This window comes from Durio zibethinus, chromosome 25 (genome assembly GCF_047325235.1).
Source record: "Durio zibethinus cultivar Kanyao isolate XHJ-2024 chromosome 25, ASM4732523v1, whole genome shotgun sequence".
NCBI lineage: Eukaryota > Viridiplantae > Streptophyta > Magnoliopsida > Malvales > Malvaceae > Durio > Durio zibethinus.
Window position 1 is genome coordinate 19,385,383 of NC_143186.1, and position 18,208 is coordinate 19,403,590.

Below are 18,208 nucleotides of genomic sequence, written 5' to 3' on the forward strand. Positions count from 1 at the left end.
TTTGCACAAATTTTGTTTCACAGAAAATGTGCAAAGACGGGCAGCTGTAGACACCCAATTTGGTCCAGGCCTGGATCAGTTAGGCCTGGTCCAAATAGGTAAGTCTATTTTTTTTATTTTTGTATTTTTACATTTTTATTTTATTTTTATTTTATTTTATTTTTATTATTGTTTTTATGTATATTTTTCTTTTATTTTTATCTTATGTATTTATTAATATATATATATATATCCTTATTATTATTTTTTTTCTCTTTTTTTGTTAATATTTATATGTATATTTATCAGATTATATGTTATAATTTATCTGTTAATTTTTTGATTTATCTGATTTATTTTCATTAATATTTTTATTTGATTTTTGTGATTTATTCGACTGAAAATTGGATGGGATTCAATCAGAATAGTCCATATTGGATTCAATGATTGAATCTCGATCCAAAAAAGAGTTGGGATTGATCAGAAACTCTTCTGATCAATCCCTATAAAAGGATCCTCAGAATCAAAGGAAACACACAGAAAAAGAAGAGAAAAACAGCTACTGGTTGAGAGAAAAAGGCATACAGAAAAGATTTGAAGGCTAAAAAGGGTTTAGAGGCGTTAGAATAGCTTTAGGAATCGAGGAAATTTTTTTGGAGATTTTTTTACGAAATTTTTTTCTGAAAATTTTTGGAAAATTTCCAGATTCAGGTAAATTTTTCGGTGAACGTTGAATTTTTCGACAATAATTTCGGCTAAGTTTGAAGTTTGAAGTTTTCGGCCAACTTTCTAATTTTTGACAATATTTCCAAAAACTGATCAGTTTTTTGACGAACTTCCGGTGAAAAACCTAGATTTCGACGAAAATTTCTAGAATCCGATGAATATTCAACCGAAGTTCTTCGGGTGTTCTAAAGAGAAAGAGGAGAAGAGGAAGGAAGAGAGAGAGGGAGGAGGCTCAGTTTGCTGAAAAAATAAAGGAATCAGCCTTATATACCCTCTAAAAATGACGTCATTTTTGCGTTAAGTAACCTAGAGGATCCGCGCGTTTTGCTAAGATCCGACCAGACCCGAGTGTCGATCCGCTTTTGACCCGTGTATGATTTGCTTTCCCGAGCCGTTAGCCAAGCCGACATCCCGAGCCACGTTCTCCGAGCCGTTTTTCTTCCTTAAGCCGAGCCGAGCCGAGTCGTTAGCCGAGCCGTTCCAAGTTTTTTTTATATATTTATTTTATATTTATTTATTTATTTATTATTAGATTAGGTTTATTTAATATTCTTTTATCTTTATTTTATTTTTATTTTTGTTTTACTTTTCTTTATTTTTTTTATTTTATTTTTTTATTTTCACTTTTATTTTGTTTTATTATTTTATTTTCTTTAAATAAAATCCAAAAAAAAAAATTTTGGGGAAAAGTTGAAAGTATCAATTTTTCTCGAGATTAAGGTTTCCAAAAAATATTTTTGAGAAAAAGTTGAAAGTATCAATTTTTCTTAAAAATAAATTTTCAAAAAAAAAGTTTTTGAGGAAAAGTTGAAAGTATCAATTTTTCTCGAAATTAAGGTTTCCAAAAAAAAATTTTTGAGGAAAAGTTGAAAGTATCAATTTTCCTTAAAAATAAATTTTCAAAAAAAAAAATTTTTGAGGAAAAGTTGAAAAGTATCAATTTTCCTTAAAAATAAATTTTTAAAACGGTTTTTGAGGAAAAATTGAAAGTATTAATTTTTCTTAAAAATAAATTTTTAAAATTGTTTTTGAGGAAAAGTTGAAAGTATCAATTTTCCTCGAAATTAAGGTTTCCAAAAAATATTTTTGAGAAAAAATTGAAAGTATCAATTTTCCTCGAAATTAAAGTTTAAAAAGATATTTTGGGAAAAAGTTGAAAGTATCAATTTTCCTCGAGATTAAAATTTCTAAAAAATATTTTGAAAAAAAGTTAAAAGTGTCAATTTTTCCTGCACAAAAACAATCATTTTTTCTTCCTTTTTATTTTTTTTTAATATTAAATAATCCGACGATGGAGCCTCTGCAGGTGAAACAGTAGTTTTTTTTGCATACTCCTGAGGTGAGAAAATTTTCTCAATTTTCTGCTAAAAGTATTAGAGTCAATTGAGAATAATTTTCAATAATTAATCACTAGGTAAATTTTTAAGGCTCATTGGATAACATAAATTTAAGTTGATACCATCTTTTGATGGGCGTTGTGAGGGGGCTATAACCTTCCTCACATGTAATCGAACTCCCGAATCCTATTCTGGTTAGTAGACCCGAACCTATTCTTTTTAAGGACCCTTAAACTTAGGTGTTCCCTGAAAGGATAGATTCCTTAGGTGGCCAATCGCACCTAAATAAAAAAGATTGGTGGCGACTCCATCAAGTCAATATCTAGCGATAGATCTCCGGATCAAGACGTTATGACGTATATATTAACACGAAATATGATATAATAATTTTCATATTTTATATATATATTTAACACAAACAGATAAAATAAAAATGCATGAATTGTTATATTTATTTCAATTTTATGAATTTAGCCAAAAACCTTTAGCACTTAATTATACATGAAAAAGTTAAAAATATCATTAAAATGAATTTAATATTTGAAAATAGTAAAATAATTCATTTTTATTTGAAAATTCACATGTGATCATAAAATTTTCAAGTTTACTTAATTTTTTCTTAGTCTTTACTCATAATTGGTAGGACTATCATCAGTTGCCTTCCAAAAACAGATCCATCGAATGAAAAAGACATTCAATCATGAAATCCCAACGACCACATAATTTGAGCAATTACTTTGCATGGTAGATAGCATGACCGCCATGCAACAACGTTTTTCTTGTTTTTGCCTTTCCTTTTTCAATGAGTATATACTAACTTTAATTCCATGAAATATACGAGTGGTGATTTTATTTTTAATTAGTCAATTAGGTTGTACGAATGATGTTTACTTTTCTTTGCTATGTATTTCCATCAATTTACATATGTACAAAATATTAATCGAAAGATCATTGAAATGAAATGAGTGGTTAGCTCTTAGAAGTGGAATTCAACATGTGGACCATAAGTACGAACCTTTAGCACTCAATTATACGTGTAAAAGTCAAAAATATCATCAAAATTAATTTGATATTTGAAAATGGTAAACTAATTCATTTTTCATGAAATTTCAACATTCACATAATTTGAACAATTACTTTGCATGATTAATTAGGATTAAATTAAAAATTAGTAAAATTTTTTAGTGATGCAATGATCTTACATGATAGATAACGTGGCCGCTGATAATCTTTTTCTTGTCTTTACTTTTCTTTTTCAATCAATATATACTAGTTTTGTCAATATATAGTAGTTTTGATTCCGCAAAATGCACAAGTAATGATTTTATTTTTAATTAATCAATTGGGATGTACTGATTTTATTTTCAAGTAGTCAATTAGGAACCCCTTGACATTTGGTTTTCTTTGCTATGTATTTTCATCAATTTACATGTTTGCAAAATATTAATCAAAAGATCATTGAAATACAATGAGTGATTGCGCATTAAAAGTGGAATTCAATGTTAAATTTTTTTTTATTATGCAAATCTAATCTTAATTTTGCATAATCTTAATATTTAAAGTTTTAAAACAAGATAATTTTCATAATTTACTAATTAAAAAAAAGTCATATTTTGATCCATTATAATTTTCTTTTAAAAAAATATTTTATATATATTTTTTCAGTTTCTCTTTCTTGACCTATTTTCTCTTCACGTACTTGTTAATAGATATAAAGTATCATTTTATAAGCAAAAAGGAGCGTTTTTAATTGGAATTCATTCATAAACAAACTCTTATTATTTAATAATTTTTATTCTCACGTTCCATCAATGTAAGTTCAACAAAACAACTCCATTTTTATTTGATTAATAAGTATTTTTTTAACTCATACCATTCATTAAATCATTATTACTTTTTAAGTAAAATTAAAAGATATTTATTTAATATTAAATAATTTAAATGTAGGTCATATAAATTGAACATTCAACATTTGGACCGTAAACAAAAATATAAATGATTTTATTGAACTCAAAGTAATAAACACATCAACATAGAAATAATATATTACAATAAACTTATAGCAATAGATAACAATCAATAATTCAAAACACAAAAAAAAAAAAAAAAGCATATCAAAATTTATGTGAAAAACCTTCCAGTGTAAAAAGCAAAAATCATGGATCATTAGAAAAATCTCCACCATCAAATAATGAATATACAAAATTCTCTTCTAATTAAAATTAGAGCTAATTAACAACTAGAGAAACAATTAAAATAATCCCATCAGATAGGTAACTCAATAATTATATAGTAAATTTATTTTTTAAAAGATCAAATCTGAATTTTACTATTTAAAATGTAGAACATTGAATCATGAATTTACTGATAAAATTTCAAATCAATCAAACCACAAATCAACTTCCATTCAATCAACTCTATCTTTTTTTACTACTCTTTTTTTCTTTTCGGTTTGTCATGTCACTCGTTTACATCTTAAAACACAACCTCTCTCTTTTATTGTTTAAGGCTTTATTTTAGATTCAAAGTAAAAAAGCCTATGACCTTTGATTGATTAAAACAATGGGGCTGGACTCCATATATTTCTAACAAATTTCACATCATTAAAAAGTTCATAAATTTTATTTGAAATTTAAGATGTGAATATAAATCTGTATAGGTTAGTTTCTTAATAAGACTTTTACACCTCATTAGCATGAATAAAAAATATATATAGTGAAATAGCCTTGCAACAAACATCCATTGAATCAAACTGACATTTCATAAAATTCCAACAATCACATAAATAATTTCAATAACTTTGCTTGATCAATTAAGATCAAACGAAAATAAAAAACAGTAACTGATAATTTCTGGTGATGCAGTCATGGCTAACCTCACTGCAACAACATTCCTTTCTGCCTTTGCCTTCGTGTTAAAGCTTTAAGATTTCGGGAGTAGAGGATTTAGAGTCCGAATTTTCAGTCAGAAAATACATGCATTTATCATTGAATTTGATATTTAAGTGTAAGAAATTAAATGTTTCCATGCCTAAAATTTTTTGTGATTTATAATTTGTTAGAAATTTGTGCCGATGCCTTCTTTTTTCATCTTAAAAAAAAAAATTTTTTTGAAAAAAAAAAAAAACTACATAATTTTTCCCTACTAAAAAGTAGCACAAGGAATGAAAACTAAAGAACCAACGGAGTTAGTTGGTAATCTTAATGGCTAGGGTGCCCAAAGATATGGGCCTAGATTGGACTTAAAAGTTGAAAATTTGCAGGCCTTTGTCCAATAGAAACTGGATCTGTAGCTGCTGAAAGCTTTTCGCCCAACAACCTTTAGTCTTGGATTTCTAGTTAGAACTCCAAAATGGAAACTTGATTTTTGGGCAATTAATTTGCAGCTTAAGCTAATAATTCCCCGCTTTGGGATTATGAAACAGCCTGCTTTAGTTGGTTTAATCACCATTGAAATAAACAATTTGAAGCCTTGCTTTTCTGCAATATCTTTGCATTGGCCATGATTTTGTTAACAGAATGACAAGAATTGGTTCTCTATATCTAACCAATATAAAATATGTTTCACCCGTTTGACATGCATTTTTACTGTGTAGTGTTTGCCAACACTATGACCACAGATAGTTGAGGTCTCAGACAAGAGAAAGCTCAAAAAAGTTGCACCACTCATCTCCTTTTTCAGTGATTTTGCATGGCTAAAGCAAAGTCGATGAAATATCTAGAGTTGGGTAGCCTGCTTTTGAACCTGTGCCCGCTCTTCCAACAATTAAGTTCAAAGACTATGAGTATTCCAACAAGAAGAGCCACTAAAAGAATCCAATATCTATAGCTTTCTCCTTCCATGCCATATCTATCCAACAACTTCCAGACAAAACAGAAAATGGAAAAAGGAGACTTCTCTTTTCTCCATAAAAGGGTTCCATTGATACAAACATCAACCTCAAAGTTCAGACTCTATTCTATGTTCCAACTCTTGTCCTGCTACGACATCCTCAATCTCAACTTTTTTTTTTGCTCTCTCAACAGAAGTGAGAAGAGAATGTTGATAGGTGAATAATATAAGATCGCACCAAATCCCCCAACAAAATGGGGCACCATCTTCTCCAAAGGCCAATAGCTCTTGGCAACAAGCCAACAGTGCATCAACCATCCTTTTATTCTGCAAAAAGAAAACCTTCCAAATGCTACATTCCACCTCAATTTTGGATTTTTTTTGCTACCCTTTTCTTCCTATCATGTACTTTTACCTCAAAACATTGCCACATAACTCTGCCTTCTTGGACTCTTCATCCCAGCGGCCGATTCTACCTTTTCCTTCTACATCATCGATAATCAATTAAAGGCCTTACATCAAATAGATTAATGATTTCAAAACTTACCAATGTCCTATAAATAGGAATATAGCAACATCAAACCGCCATATAGAGCATTCTCCCCAGTACCATTGACAGGCTCCAATTCATTTTGCTGATGGGAAGGCAGAGTGACCCAGCAGTTCATTCATCCATTGCCCTCTTGCAAGAGAGGTTCAGACAGCAGCAGAGAGTGAAGGAAATGAGGCAGCAGAGAGAGGTTTTAGGGGCTGCTCTCCGATGCAGAGTGGATCAATCCAGCCATACCTCATGAAGCATCCCAATCGTTTTTCCATTCATCCTTCATCCTTCAGCCTAGAGCTCCTCTCCAAAGATATCTCTACAGTGAATCTAGAATGCAGAGCATGCATACCCAGCATCAAGTTATTGAGACTCCAATTTTGTCAAATTCACGACCGAGAGATACTGTCATGCATACATCTATCCATAATGATTCAGATGTTGACACTTCACTTCATCTGTGAAAAATTGTACAATGTTAGTCTATCTCATATTTTTGTTTCTTTCTCCCGTTTTTCAAGTCTTTACCTCTTCTTATGGAGCTGTGAGAAATTTGGAGGGAAAAAAGGAGTGTTGAGGGGAAAAAGAGAAAAAACAAATAGTGTAATATAGCTACTGTCCATTGGGACTCTCTTTATCCTCTTTATAATCTGCAATTACATAGTCATCTGAGATGTCATCCTCTTGCCTCTTTTCAAATGTATCTTCATCATGGTTACCGTTATTTGATTCTTCATCACTGGTCCATTTCCTCTTCATGATTTTTGGAATCATCGGAGTTACTGCTGTGGCATCTAATAGTGCTTCTCCATTGTTTATCCGTTCAAATCGAATGGCACTAACTTTTCGGGCATTTCCTGCTAATATCTTCACAAAGACAAGTTTCCCATATAAATGTATTAGTGATATATCTGATCAAGGTTTGATCAAGGTTTGGCCTCATTTGGCCAATATGTTTGTCAGATTGATGAAATATTTGCAGGAAGATATATTAAGATTTGGAATCATAAGAAAACTAAGAGTCTCATACAGAAAAGCTGCCTTTATGTAATAAACTAAGTTAGCCTTTGCAAAAGAAAATAGGAATGCAAGGAACACTTTCATTGTAAAAAACAGCCATCAATTGGCTGTAATGTGCAGCAGCAGTAATTCGAAAAGTTACATGAAGAAGGGATAATATGATGTGTGCTTATCAGCGTTCCCTTCCTAAATGGTTTTACTGAATTTCATCCAGTGCTTAATCTTCTATGTAAGATATGTTTAATGACCATTTTCTTCGCTTTCATCATGATTTAGTATGATGATCATTCTCATAATATCTCAGAAGAATATCAATATTTGAGTGATTTGGCTAAAGAAAGGAGATGGACACTTTCACAATTAAGGTAGAAGAAACTGATTTATAAGGATAATATCATAGTGACAAAAGTTCATTATAATTTCAATGACTAAAGCTTTGACATTGCAACTGTTGTGTCTTGGTTCTGAGATTCTAATTTATCCATAATCAAGATGCCATAAATTCTAAATGCGTTCATTCTGTATGTACCCAACTACAGTCCTTTGAGGAACATTTATAAACAATGACATCAAAATGTACTCAGATAATTGTTACATTATTCAAAAGCAATGTTATGCAATATAAATGAATATGGCACAAAGGTTCAACCATACCTCAAGTTTATAATTTTGATGCCTTTCCTTCAGATCTTGGCGATCAGATCCAGCTTCGGAATTCTCATCATCTTCTTCATTTTCCTTTTCAAGGACTACCTTAATACTCTCACCAGTCCTTGGAATATATCCAAATGCCTCACAGACAAAACCTGACACTGTCTCGTATTGATGTTCCTATAAAACAGCAATAAGAAAATAAATGTTGAGAATTCCTGTATAATTGACAGACAGTTTATATATGTGGACCCAGTTCTTCATACTGGGAGGGGAGTTCCAATTAATAGTTCCTTTTCCTCTGGTATTAACAAAGGACCCTCTATTTTAACATCTGAATGCATATTCATGAACATTTCAACCATACTGGCAGAAACTTGCAAGTAGAATGAAAACTTATGCATGAGGATTTATATCAATAATAATGAGTAATAAAAGTAACATACCTCTGGCATTTTGATATTTAGATCTTCAGAAAGTTGATCAATAGATGTATTAGCATCAACATCAAAGATTCCCTCTGCTCGCATTACAATGTAGCCAGTTTTCTTCTGGATCTCCTCCTGTCATGGCAGGAAAGAATGAAAGTATTTAAGACCACAAAACCTTGAAAACAAACTTCACAAGCTATTAAGGTTTTTAAGACCACAGAACCTTGAAAATAAAGTTCACAAGCTATTAAGGTCCACATATGTATTGATAGCATAGTCATGAAATAGAATTACTTTGTCCTCATTCAGTCTCCAAATCTTGTGAAAGTGAAGACATGCCAAGGTAATATACTTAAGCGATGATCAAAAACCCAAATCAAGAAGAGATTTAACAATAAATATAAGAACAAGCAAACTGAATAATTGAGCATATAATTTTAAGCAGATCAATTATATTAACTCATTTTGTACTTGTTCAACAAGTTTCACTAGCATCCCACTATTGCGGAATAATAGAAGTAGCATTCAAAATAATTAGGATTTAAAGTCTGTAGCAGAAGAACTAAGTCACTGATAAAGTCATCAAAGATGTAGCAATCTTACTTTTGAATCATTTTCATCGAAAATCTCACCAACAATCTCCTCAACTGCATCTTCTAAGGTGACTATCTGTTCCAGCATAAAAAATGAGATAAAAGAATATATAGTAGGTAATCCAAAAGAGAGCAGGTGGGGTTATAAATGTATATTAGTTGTTGCCTGATGGGGTTTGCTAAGATTTGAGCATATTGAGAATCCACTCTCAACTAATTTTTAACAAGAGATAAAGGGATTTTGGAACACTTGACAGCTCATTCAACTTTTCAACTGCAGGTAAAACTTTTCCATGTTCAATCTCATATTCATGTTGCATATAAAATCGGTTAAAGTTATCCCATAAAAATCAATGATGCTATTTTAAGTGGGCATGGGCATACAAACATGCTACTAGCTATGCTAAGGAGGCACTTCTACATAACACCTTAATCAGTGAAAAGTGCATTTCTAAGAAAAATCCATCTTACTTTGAGGTTCTTCAAAAGGTAAGAATCATTCAAGAGTACAATTCTAAATTCAAAATCAAATCAGAATTTTAAGTGTAGCACGTACTCCAACAGTTCCACCATATTCATTAAGAACAACAGCCATGTGAACCTTCCTGATGCGAAACTCTCTAAGAAGATTCCAGACTGACATTGAATCTGAAAAAAAAATTGGCAACTCTATTTGTAGTACCTTCTCAGAGTATAATCTATAGTGAAATGCGGACAAAACATGTTAATGAATGGAAATAACTAATAAACTGAAGTATCAGCGACAATTGGCCTAATATACCAAGATATCAAGGTAAAATTCAACTCACATGATCTCAAAGCACATAATCAACAGAAGAAAGTAAGCTAGAAAATTACCAGGCACAAAGTATGCAGGTTTGTGAGCCATATCTCCCACAGTAATACTTTCTAGTAGTTCACCCTTCAAAATCAAACAGATCATAATTCTGCACACTATGATATTGTTGCATACATTAATAAGCAAAGTCTTATGGATGATGAGGAAAAAAAAAAAAAGATTAGAAATTTTCTGACCTTTGAAACATAATCTAGTAGATCCATAGCATATGCAATACCCACTATATTGTCAACACGCTGCTCAAAAACAGGTACCCTGCAAAAATGTCAACAAATATCTTAGCATGTTATTTTATGTTAGAAAGAACCTAAGAGATGAAGTACTGAGATAATCTACCTTGAATATTGATGAGTCAACCACAAATTGTGGAAATTAACAAGTGTTGAGCTTGCATCAATTGCAACTACATCGACAAGAGGTGTCATCACCTCCCTAACATGGGTATCTTTTATCTCTAACACATTTTCAATCATATCCTGCAAGGGGATTCCAATAATAAGAGCAAAGAACCATAATCAAAGAAAGAGGAACCAATTGATGATCCATTTGGATTTATGCCAGTAGTCAAGTATAAACATGGACCACAAAGAGTAATGACTGCAGCATGCCTGCACATTGCCATTGTGCCAGATAGCTAAGCTGGAGCTATTGGGGGGATAATATGATCATTTTGAGCTTTGTCTAAATGGAGAAAGGGTTCTTAAAATTCATTTTGGCATGGAAGTACTGGCTTACTATATGCAATAGACTGGTATTAATGAAGCCATGAGGAATCTGCTGACAAACACACATGTACAAAAAGAAAACTTGTTTGTTTATGCTAGCTACTTTTTCTTTAATATATTCTCTTTAATCCACCCAAAAACTTCTCCAAGAACCCCTAGGGGTTCCCTCCATGCAGGTAGGTTACATGCAACTTTCACACATGTACAAACAGATAGATGAAACAGCAATTGCACCCTTTTTCTCTTTTGGTATGCTAATCCAGCAGATAACTTAGTATCAATCACCATGGTTTGAAATGTTCACTGAGAACAAAGTTTTCCATACAGATTAGTCCAACAACAAATAAGATATCTTCGATCTATTGTGCCCATCAAGAAGACATGGAGATAAAAAAGGGCATGTCACTGACATTTTCCTCCAAACAAACATATAAAAGGAGAAGAAAGAAAGAAAATTTCATTTTGGGTGCATATGAAGACCCACTGATCTAGGGTTATACTAACGAAGGAGATAGAAAAATATCCATTGCAGATAAAATATTATGTGCTAATCAAATGCTCAATCAGAGGTATACATATGAACTTATGCCATTTGTGATATATATGGTTACCTGCTCCTCCTCCTCTATTGCTCCACTCAACTCTGCCCCTCGTAACATTAGCTTTAGTTCATCTTCAGTAACATAAGGTTCGCTAAATTTAATGAGACAAGGGACAAGGCATTCAGAAAACATATAACACAGTGAAGGCATATGTTGAAAATTTGACAAACCATTGGAAAGAAACAACATAGAAAATGTATGATGAGTTAGAAGTAGCAGATAGATTAAATGTAGGTGATTACGTTTTTCACCTTTTTCCTTTTAGACCAAGAGTTTTGAGCATTCCCATTGATAGATATGTGACAACTCTTCCCACTGGATAGAGTATTACAGAAAGCCATGCAACTGGCCTGACCTAGAAATATTGCAACCACAATTAGTCAGCCAATTTTGAATTAGTACTGATAACTTTGGAAAAGCACAAAGAGAGCCACCAAGCATATAGAATGAAAGATAAGAAAAAAGGGTATGCTGTTTTAACACTCACCAGGCTGGTAATGAAATTTAAAGACCCAAATGATGACAGAAGAAAAGAAAAAACTTACCACAAAACTGGCAACCTCTGTGGGGTTGTGAACGGCTATACTCTTTGGAGTGATCTCAGTTAGAAGCAATATGGCAACCTAGCACCATTCAAGAAACGTTAACTGGTTTTGCATTTTTATTGCATGAAGTATATATGTCTTTTCACTTACCTATATTCATGTGTTGGCCAACCACAAGTTAACTCATTAATCATTTTACTGACTTAACATAAATTCACAAAATGAGAAAGACACAAAGATGGGCAGACATGCCACACACACACACATGCCCAAAAACAAAGCAAAGAACAGGATATTGATACATACGGTCATTACTCCAGTTGCCGCACTAACACCAGCTTCCCCAAATATTGCTGTTGTGGCATCTGTGACTAAAGCAGTTGCTCCAATGTTGACCACACTGAGTACAGAAATAAAATCTACAATAAAATCTTAAGTAGAAAAAAATGTAAATGGAACATAGCAAGGTGATGGCAAGAAAAGAGGAGTACGTGGTGCCAATAAGAATGGTCGTGAGAAACCGAGTTACATCACTACGAAGCATTTTGAAAACACCATCTTCGGACTCTTTTTCAGCCAGCTCACGTATCTGACTCAGATTAACAGCAAATGAACAATGGATGACAGATTTCTTTAAGGCTTGATAACATAACAAACAAGAGAAAACACAATGAAGAAAACTTGCATCAGATATTTCTACTTCAACCCTCTCTCACTTAAAAAATAAAGGACAATCTATGCTTCAGAAGACTTGTCTTATTCCTTTACCAAATGCTTTACTAAAGAACATATGTAGAGTTAGGATTTAACAGTTGAAGTGATACATAATTTATGTTGTTGTTCTCTATGACTTATATAAGTTGCTTGCCCACATAATTTATGTTGTTATTCTTTACGGCTTATGTAAGTTTCTTGCCTTTCTCTACTCTCTTAAGTCACCAAAGAAACTTACACAATAATCACCAAAAAGAAAATATTCAACCGACTGCATTATAATTGACCAAAAAATCTACATTCATTCCAACTTGCAACAATCTTTATCATTGCATTCTGATTTCCAAAACTAAATAACCACAAATACGCATTCAATGAGTATAAATGCAATCCAATCCTGAGTCAAAGAAATCAATACCTTCCAAGGCCATAATGTAGTTATAGCAGTCTCTGCCATGGAGAAGAAAGCAGACAGACCTAAAAGCGCTGTCAAAACCAAACCTTGCTCCTTGAACACTTTAAGAAGCATAGATACCTTAGGCCAAGCATTCCTCAACAACGACATGGACTGCCCAATCACTCCATAACCAGCATTAACTAGTCCTTCTACACCAGACACTCTTTTACAACCAAAAACCAATAGTCCACAAACCATTGCCACCAAAATTCCTCTTTTCACCAAAATCAAATTCCGATCATTACCCACATCTTCATTTTCTTCACTTAACAATCCCAAACGTGTTTGACTTCCAAAAGCACCAGTTTTTGGCAATCCAAAGGCTTTGAAAACTTGGGGATTGGGAAAGCTTGAAATAACAGGAGTTGGGTAGTGATTAGTTTTGGATAAAAACTTTGATGGGTACTTCAAATTTCGATTAAAAAGCACGAAAGATGATGACTTTGTTGAAGAAATGAACGTGGGTTGGCGGAGAATTGAGGATTCAAGAGCCATTTCTATCAATAAGTCAATAATCTACAAAAAAAAAGAAAAGAAAGAAACAAAAAGGATTGAATCTTGCTTAAACAAAATTGGAAGTGGGAAAAAAAAGAAAAACAAAGGGAGTTTCAGGTTTTATTGGGATGAAGAGAATTCCGATGGAAAGGTTGTCTCTTCATTACTCCAAGAGGGGGTTTTTGCGAGCTTGCGTTTGGTGAAGGAAAGATTTTGCCTGCAAGTGGGAAGTGACTGAAGCGGAAATTACAAAATTTGCCCCTACGGAATTTTGAATTACAATTTTCTCCCAAAAATGACTAAACAGTGTCAACTCTCCATGGTAAGAAAAAGTATTTGCTATTTAAAAAAAAAAAAATTTCTGAAAGATTGAGCTTCTTATTTCAACAATGATGTTATGAACTTTCAACTAAGACAACTAAGATGCTTGCTTCTGTCGTTTTACTTCTCTTTTGAAAAGCTATATCATTGCATCCTCTTACTTGTAGATATTGCTTTTCTAAATTGCAATTTCAAATTCTAACCATGAAATTTTTTTTTTTTTTCGCAAAGTTGAATGAGTTTTTACCTATGCATCTAAAAATAAATAAGTTTTGTTTAATTGTTTCTTTTACGTTATTTATTTAGTTTTGCTTTAAGAAGCAAATGATATAAAATTAAAAAAATTCATAATAATAGAATAAAATATTTTTGATAAATTAAAAATTAATTAAAATATTTAACTTTATTATTAAAATATTTCATTAATCTCCCAATCAAATGTAAGTCAAATTCGAAAAACAATTTTATTTTCAGTAACGTTTTCTTTTTTTAAAATGCAATTGGATCTTGATTTTTTGAATGAAAAATATAGATAAAAATAAACCAAAATTGCAATGTCTGTTCAATTTGTGGCCTGCTCTTTCAACCATCCTTACAAGTGAGTTTGCTTTCAATGATTTTTCTTTCAGATTGTTTGAACTGTTCCTGGAAAAGAAATTTCATTCATATTTTCAGCATTTCTTTGGTTTTAGACACCAACAAAGATTCCTAGCAAGCAAAATTGCTAATCGAACAAATAACCTTAAGAGAAAATATGTTACTAATGTTTATTTAAACCAGCAAACGGCTAGGCTTGTGTTGTACAAAACTTCCACTATTACATGCCTAACGAGTAACACTTTTTTTTTTTTTATAAAAAATGTAATACTTAATTTTGTTTATTTTCACAGTTCAATTTTGCAGGGTCTTTGAGGGTCACTCCCTTTATCCTGCATAGGGAAGCCAATTTGCATTGTGAGTGCTACCTCCATTAGAGAATAGATGAGAGTGGGACAACCAAGAGTGGAAGACCTGTCCATGTCAATCGTCGTCTTGCTTCCTAGAAATGGCATCGCCAATCAAAACTAATCTAAAAGCAAACAGGAAAATTTGGACACATTTGATCTAATCATACATTCTTTACTTTGCTTTCTTTATTACATCAAAAGAGGTAAAAAATTTTCAATTCAATCCAAAATTAAAGAGAACAAAAAAAGGGTCATAATCTTAGTATACCATGTTCTACCTAAATTCATTTGGCCTCGAATGGAAACTGGGAACCAAAAATATGGAAAAGAATTATTTTCATTTTCTTGAAAAAATGAACTGATGCAATCTTCAAATTTTACGAGTATAAACTGAAACATTGCACAATTCTCCATGAAAAAAAAAGTAACATTTGCAGTATTAACTGGTTGAGACAATTGAGATGAGATGACCAAGAAGAAGGGGAGACCTGAGCGTTGGAATTAGCTTCTTTGCACCATCAATTAGCTACCTAAAAAGCAAATACGGACAAGGGATCCACCACTTGCAGAACCCCATTGACTGGTGGAGAAAAGTAAGATGAGATATCCAAGAAAAAGGGGAAACCTGAATGCTGGAACTACGTTCTAGGGACCATAAATTGAGCTACTAAAAAGCAAATAGCTACTGAACTTACGCAATAAGTGATAAATATGGTTACCTGCTCCTCCTCCTCAATCGCTCCACTCAACTCTGCCACTTGTAACATTAGCTTTACCTCATCTTCAGTAACATAAGGTTCGCTAAATTTAACGAGACAAGGGACAAGGCATTCAGAAAGCATATAACACAATGAAGGCATGTGTTGAAAATTTGACAAACCATTGGAAAGAAACTACACTGAAAATGCATGATGAGTTAGAAATTGCAGATAAATTAAATATTGTAATTACCTTCTTCACCTTTTTCCTTTTAGACCAAGAATTTTGAGATTTCCCATCGATACCTTAGGCCAAGCATTCCTCAACATCAACATGGACTGCCCAATCACTCCATAACCAGCATTAACCACTCCTACAGCAAACACTCTTTTACAACCAAAAACCAATACACCCCAAACCATTGCCTCCAAAATTCCTCTTTTCACCAAAACCAAATTCTGATCATTACCCACATCTTCATTTTCTTCACTTAACAATCCCAAACGTGTTTGACTTCCAAAAGCACCCGTTTTCAGCAATCCAAAGGCTTTGAAAACTTGATTTGGGAACGCTTGAAATAACAAGAGTTGGGTAGTGACTAGTTTTGGATAAAAACTTTGATGGGCACTTCAAATTTCGATTAAAAAGCATGAAAAATGATGACTTTGTTGAAGAAATGAAAGTGGGTTGGCGGAGAATTGAGGTTTCAAGTGCCATTTCCATCAACAAGTCAATAATCTAAAAAAACAAAAAAAAAACAAAAACAAAAAAGATTTACACTTAGTTTAAACAAAATTGGAAGTGGAAAAAAAAAAAGAAAAAGAAATGGAGCTTCAGTTTTCATTGGGACGAAGAGAATTCCCATGGAAAGGTGGTCTCTTCATTTCTCCAAGAGGGGGGTTTTTGCGAGAAGGCTTGTGTTTCGTGAAGGAAAGATTTTGCCTACAAGTGGGAAGTGACTGAAGCAGAAATTACAAAACTTGCCCCATAGAATTTAGAATTACAATTTTTTCCCAAAAAGTACTAACCAGTATCTACCCTCTATACTAAGAAAAAGCATTTGGTATTTCAAAAAAAAAAAATCTGAAAGATTGAGCTTCTTGTTCAACAATTATGTTATGAACTTTTCGGTAAGAAAACTGTGATGCTTGCTTCTCTTGTTTTACTTCTCTTCTGAAAAGCTATATTATATCATCCTCTTACTTGCATTTGACATTGCTTTTCAAAATCAATGTCTTTACCCATGTACTCTGTCATGGAATCTCTGTTTCATAGGCATGCTACTCTTTGTTGATGCAACTTTTGAATCTTCAAATTTCAGCTTCACCCTTTATTTGTTCGAGTAAGCTACTTGATGTAAGAATGTTGGTAGTTTCTTCTTTTCTTCCATGTACATTACTAGTAATCGATCAAGAATTAAGAGTTCTTGCCCTCGAACTTGTGTTTTTTGTCTCTTGTTGGAATCAGATTAGTAACATATACTAGTACTATAGGATAATCTTTGTCCACTGTCTTGTTGCCTGAGGGTTATATAAATGTCCAAATTAATTCATTTCATTACTTCATTCTTTAGGCTGTTAAAATCAACACAAAAAATGGTAAAGCATATCGGAAAATTTCAACTTCATCCATGTAAAAGATTTGGTAAAGAGTAAATTGTAACCTTATGAATTGATGAATCAAGGTAAAGAAATTTACTGTTACAATTGTGTATAAGTGCAAATAAACAATACAACATACCATCTTTTGAATCAAGATGTAAAGATTAGGTGAAATATAAATTCTAACCTTATTAATTGATGAATCATGATATTGAAATTACTGGTGAAAATTTGAATCTTTTTGCTGCAAAAAAAAAATAAAAAAATAATAAATAACTGCCATCTTTTGAAGTGTAAAATAAGAGGAGATGAGGGGCATACCTGTAAGAACTATGTGAATATACATGCAAAGAATATGATCAGTTTCTTTCTATATTTCCCATTTCTTATAAATTTTTCACACCATTTACCAATAAATTCTGTTGGTGAATTTTCAGTTCTAGCTTCCTTTTCCAATAGCATTAATATTTTTGTCAGAAATAATTTTTCAGATCGGAAAACCACAGTGTTGGTTTCATGAATAATAATGTTCAGTGCAATTTTTGTTTCATTTATCATGAGATAAAAGGGTAATGTTGACAAACGATGGAACTCTGCCCTTTGCCCTCTCTAGTCTCATGCAAAGTAAAACAGCAAATTGTTTTGTATTTTTTATTACAATTTGGGCTTTTTTTCTGTAGAACAGTAGCGAAGATTATATATGGAGAAAAATTGAAACTAAAGTTATGGAAGAAGACATAAATATCTGCAACCATACAAGACATTATTAAATACAATAACAAAAAAAAAAGAGACATCCCTGTGCAAGGCAAAACATTTGATAGATTGCAAAACAAGAAATTATGAAAATGCTAACATAAATGCTTGAACATCATTTGCATTGACTAGGTCCTTCTTCCACGACCACTGCGATCACCAATCCTTGACCATTTTCGCCTCCAATGATGTTGGTCTTCAACCAGAGTCACAGCCCATTTTGGCTTACCAGTTTGAAATACAACATATCCCATCACCAATCCAAATATCACTCCACTTCCATAACCTGTCAACACTAGTTTCCAGCCAAAAGCAATGTTTGATTTTGAGCCATCATCTTCCAATAAGTTTGAAGGTGGCGGTTGTGGTGGTGGTGCA

General features: G+C 32.4%; 1 protein-coding gene, 1 long non-coding RNA gene and 1 pseudogene across 2 annotated transcripts; 1 reads left to right on the forward strand and 2 right to left on the reverse strand.

Annotated features, from left to right (window-relative positions):
• Positions 1-5,564: 5,564 nt before the first annotated feature.
• On the reverse strand, positions 5,565-13,727 carry LOC111275611 (putative DUF21 domain-containing protein At3g13070, chloroplastic). Its single transcript, XM_022861038.2, has 14 exons — positions 12,973-13,727; positions 12,332-12,429; positions 12,147-12,240; positions 11,841-11,918; positions 11,547-11,650; positions 11,305-11,386; positions 10,305-10,444; positions 10,145-10,223; positions 9,968-10,031; positions 9,666-9,757; positions 9,120-9,185; positions 8,532-8,648; positions 8,089-8,265; positions 5,565-7,281 (listed from the first exon to the last, which is right to left on the reverse strand). The coding sequence occupies exons 1-14, from the start codon at positions 13,504-13,506 to the stop codon at positions 7,027-7,029; spliced, it is 1,980 nt and encodes a 659-aa protein (XP_022716773.2). The 5' UTR covers positions 13,507-13,727; the 3' UTR covers positions 5,565-7,026.
• LOC149511763 (uncharacterized) lies at positions 6,512-6,878 on the forward strand (annotated as a pseudogene).
• A 1,366-nt stretch (positions 13,728-15,093) lies between the features above and the next one.
• Positions 15,094-16,392, reverse strand: LOC149511764 (uncharacterized). The gene is made up of 2 exons (XR_016333555.1): positions 15,726-16,392; positions 15,094-15,575 (listed from the first exon to the last, which is right to left on the reverse strand). It is a non-coding gene; the product is annotated as an uncharacterized LOC149511764 (long non-coding RNA).
• Positions 16,393-18,208: the final 1,816 nt, after the last annotated feature.